The sequence below is a fragment of the Benincasa hispida genome, chromosome 9 (assembly GCF_027475165.1).
Source record: "Benincasa hispida cultivar pf3 chromosome 9, pf3_genome.v1.1, whole genome shotgun sequence".
NCBI lineage: Eukaryota > Viridiplantae > Streptophyta > Magnoliopsida > Cucurbitales > Cucurbitaceae > Benincasa > Benincasa hispida.
The window spans coordinates 79,654,293-79,659,143 of NC_143486.1; the positions used below are offsets into that span (position 1 = coordinate 79,654,293).

At 31.1% G+C, this 4,851-nt stretch overlaps 1 protein-coding gene across 1 annotated transcript; it reads right to left on the minus strand.

Moving 5' to 3' along the window:
- Nucleotides 1–1,633: 1,633 nt before the first annotated feature.
- LOC120086669 (uncharacterized) lies at nt 1,634–2,558 on the minus strand. Its single transcript, XM_039043419.2, has one exon. It carries the CDS (start codon nt 2,420–2,422, stop codon nt 1,943–1,945), a length of 480 nt encoding a protein of 159 aa, XP_038899347.1. The 5' UTR covers nt 2,423–2,558; the 3' UTR covers nt 1,634–1,942.
- Between the last annotated feature and the right edge of the window lie 2,293 nt (nt 2,559–4,851).

Consider the following 4,851-nt stretch of genomic DNA (forward strand, 5'->3'; position numbering starts at 1 on the left):
TTCTGTTTGATGTTGCTTGGATTGATGTATTGTTTGATCTCTCCATTTCTGTGGATTTCTTGCATCGACATTTCATTTTATCATCCCCTTCCCCGTGGTGTTTCATTGTATTCTTCTACCATTGGGGCCGCTCTGTTGTTTCATCTCGTATTTTGGTTAAACTGTTTATTTTTTGTTGTAATATCTGCATATTTTATTGTTCAATGAAATTATTTCTTTTTTAAAAAATAGAGTTTCTTGTATTAAAAAAAATTTGTGGTGGGGTTGATTGTTGGAGGATGAGGTGTATAGTATCACATTTTGCCTTTAAATTTTCAATTGTAAAAATAAAGTATTAAATCTTTTTTTTTTTTTTTTTTTTTTTTTTTTTTTATAATAAACTCTATTATTTATCTCTTTCACGCCTCTTAAAAATTTTGGTTTTTCCCATCCTTTAAAGTCTTAAATCTCCCTAGAACTTATAAAAATATCACCGTATGTCGATATTGAGATTTCAATTTTATGGATATATTGGTATTTATAAAATATTAATATTGACAGGTATCTTGTACAACTAAAAAAATTATAAAATTTATTTAGACAATAATCAAGTTGTTTTTATAGGCATTGTTATTAGTATTTATGTTCATATTTGACTAAATGAATGTCATTTCTTTTATGGTTTACAGGTATTGGTAAAAAATATGCTATCAATGAACATTTAATATCAATGTCTAACCCTTCAATTGATATTTATTTATTTCTTTGATGTTAGAAGTTTAAATTCTTCAATAGTCTACCTTTTTTTATTTTTTATTTTTTTTACAATTGAAAGAACAACTAAACCTATTAAATAACAAATGTTATTGTAGTCATATAACAGTTTATTAATGTAATTGGTAATTGACCAAAAACTAATTTTATTTGGAAAGCTGGGATAAAATAAAACCAAGATGCATTATTAAGAATAAGAGTAGCTCACAAAGGTGGAAAACGCCAAAACTCAAGGACTCCTATCTAACCAATTATGAAAAAGACTGTGCATATTATATAAACTAAATCAAGCTATTTTATTCTTCCTTTATTATTATCTTTATAATAACCGAAATCAAGCAACTTGTGACGTCTTTTAGACTATTACTTTTATAATATCGATGACTATAGGTCCATTGACCTTTTAAGTATTTATAAACGCTATAAACATTTATTTAAATACTTAGAAAGTCAATCCAAATACACCCTATGTAATGGTTTATTATTATATTTTCTTCTTGAAATAAATAACTTAAAAGAAAGTGAGAAACAATATGAATGCACTTCGACTTCTTCCTCATGATTAATAGTTGAGATATTCGAAAAGAAACTATGAAGTTAAATAAGAATCCACCCATATTGACTTTTTAAATGTTTTAAAACTTAAACATGGACCATAGCGTAACGTAATTGATATATACTCATTCTCTTAAAGTTGGACGTTCGAATCTTCATATCTTACTTGTATTTAAAAAATGAAAAAAGAAATATTTTTAAATATTTAAAAAGTCATTCTAAACATCAACCAAGTCTTCTACGCTTCTTACTTATACATATTTACGGGGATCCAACTTAATAAGAGTAAATACAGAAAAAAATTATATATTGATGCATATGTACATTTTCAACAAAAAAAATTAATCTTATTTTTTGGTTACCCATTAATTTTATGAATTATTCCAAATCAAATCCCATAAGGAAACAAAATCATAAATGTTATTCTTTTTAGTTTCTATAGCATATTTAGTAATTTATGGGTTTTAAAGAAGATCCCTATGATTGCAGAAAGCACAATACAATAGGGATTTAGAGCTTCTCTATTTCTACTCATAACAACTCTAAAGCCCAAAACCAAGCCCACTCAGAATCACTATCTAGATGGGCTAGAACTGGGCCTCTATACTTCGGCCCAAAATCTCTTAAAGCCCAATCAAAATAGCCCAAACCCGGCCCATTCAGTATCACTGGTCGGACGGGGCGACGAGTGGTACGACGAGTACGACGACGGCGACGATGAAACTGAATATCGGAAAGGCGAAATCGACTTCCTGCTGGAAACCGACCACCGCGATAAACTCTCCAATCCCGAGGAGTAATCCGGTTCGGGATTCCGGCTCAGGCTCTTGGCCGATTTCCGGTTCGGCAAAGGCGATGGGAAGCAACCGGAGGAGACTTGCTCGGGTTGGGAGAACCGCCAGCGGTCGGAGCGGGTTCGAGAAGAGGAGTGAAGAGAGTTTGAAGGATGGAGGAAGTTGGATACAGAAGGAGGAGGTTTCAGCTTTTGATGGTGTTGAGGAGGAGAGTGAGTTGGAGAGTGGCGGAGCCGGTGGTGATTTTTGGGGACGCCGGGTTTGATCTCCCATTTGAAAGGAACGGCAGCCGGTTGCCGGTAAAATTCATCGACGTCCATTGGTAGGAAGCTTAAAGAAATGGAGGTGGGATTTATGTAGGGGAGGAAGCGCAGAGTTCAAAACTGGAAATCTCGGCGAAATCAGAGGCACTGAGATGGGGAATTACAGTGGGCCCTTTTTTGACTTTGAATTTTTGGAATGATTATCCATAAAAACACAAAATGGGCTACCGATGGAGACAAGTTTATTATTCAAATGTAATAATTTGATTAATGCAATTTTTGCTTTTCAATGTCAAATAGCCCCCGCATTTTGAATGTTCTAGATTCATGAAGTTAAAATACTATTTAGTTTTTTTTTTTTTTTTTTTTTTTAAAATCAAGTTTATAAACGCCACTTTTATCTATGGTAAAGAAATGCTAAAATTTCTTGAAGGTTACGGTATTGATTTTAGGTATAGTTAGTTTCTATTGTGTGACTGGTCGTACGCACGGTTTTAGGCATAACTAGCTCCTATAAGTTAAAGTAATTAAAATTTCAAATTGGATGATGTTTCATACAAATTTAACTTTAATATAAATTTGTAGTTTCTTCTATTTGATGAATTTTCTTTGAATTTTGTCAAGTAACAACTCAATTGAGTTACATTTGACAAATGTTTCAATTTTGTATTGATTTGATTTTATATTATATTTTGGAGAGCTATTAAGTTGGTATCTATAAATAACAACTTTTTTCTTCATTTAAAGCATGATATTCCAATTTGGAAGAGTTACTCTCTCCTCTCTCTCTTTTTTCTTTTGATATTGAGTTCAATTGTATGCAAATATCCAAGAGATCTATAAGAATCAAGTAGTTCGAGGTTGTTGTTCTATCGGATTTGTCATTGTATGTTGTTGAAACGATCGTTATAGTTCACTTGCAACCTGTGTAGGGTAGATAATTATCTTTAGGAACAACGCTTTCTAAGTGTGTCTCTATTACCCATTAAATCTCCATTAGATATTTAGGTTCCTTTTAGTTATTTAAATTTACGAGCCTTGATGTTTTATCAAACTTACTTTTGAGTTTGTTTATTATTATTATAAACATTGTTCTTAGGTAACTATCTATATCCAATTAAGATGTAATGAATTTATTAGTTTTACAACATGTTTGTACACAAGTTGGACCTTCAAACATATGAATTAAATAACTGAATAAGTAAATATAAAGAGTGTCTCTTAGTAATCTCATTCTATCTGCAATAAGATTGGTTCTAATTGATTTCACATATGATGGGTTGCTAGTTATAGGACCAAAAAGAGGGCTGGCATTCATGATGTAATTTCTTTGTCCTCCAACATATCAAGCAAAAACTAATTATTTGTCTTCTAAATTAAGCAAGTTAAGAACCAACCATGCCAAATCGAAACGTGTCTAGTACTCTCATAGTTTCCACTCGTGTTCACGTAAGGATTCTTATTATCCAGTATTATAGGACTCTAATAGAACGTTTGGACCTCCAACTTGTCCTGGGTGGAGTTATATCCCACCCAGTGTTTAGATCTCTCATGATAATAGTTAAAGCTCCCAATTATTATAATACAGTAAAACTCTATGAAAACCCTCACTATCTATAGTGTTTACTATTTGTAACCATATATTTTTTTCATTATTTATAACTATTAGATGATATAATTAGGGGTGTTCATGGGCTGGGTTGGGTTGGGTCGAAAAACTTTTTAAACCCAACTCAATTGTTCGGGTTGTAAATTTTTCAACCCAAATAACCCTTGTCAAAGGATGAACCCAACCCAACCCAACCATGAAATATTTGGGTTGGGTTGGTTCGGGTTAATCGAGTCATTTATTTAAAATTTTGCTCAGAAGCAAAACATAAATATGAAAAAATCTAATTTAATTATTTTCATATATTGAATTAAGATTAACAACTCAATTTCATTTTATATAGTGAAAAATTTCTTTCTAAAATGCAAAGAAACTACTTTTAAGAGTTGTTGAAGAATGAATTATTCAAAAAATTGAAATTAAATAAAATTAAAATCAATATATATATAAATAATTGTGTTATAAGTAATAAAAAAAAAATATATTTTAAAGTTGATAATGAATTCGGATTGGTTTGAGTTATATTAGGTGAATCTATGAACCAATCAAACCCATAAAATTTTCATTTATATGAACCCAACCCAACCTAAACTGTACGGATTGGGTTGGGTTGATCGGTTTTTTCGGGTCATTGGGTTTTTTGAACACCCCTAGATATAATATTAAATTTGTCTTCACTAGCTTAAGCATTTGGGTCAATCAGTGATTCAACACTAACCCTCACTAAAACAGCTTGCACCCTGAATATAGACTATTATAATTTATATTAAAATCGTCTGAAGTCTAAACACATATTATTATAATCTAATTAGTATTTCAAACTGTGATTGGAGGCTAATATAAGAAAATTTTGAGCATGAAATTGTTTGAGTCAAAC

What these genes read in the sequence shown, in the direction of transcription:
- LOC120086669 (XM_039043419.2), bottom strand. Translation starts at nt 2,422, where the DNA reads ATGGACGTCGATGAATTTTACCGGCAACCGGCTGCCGTTCCTTTCAAA.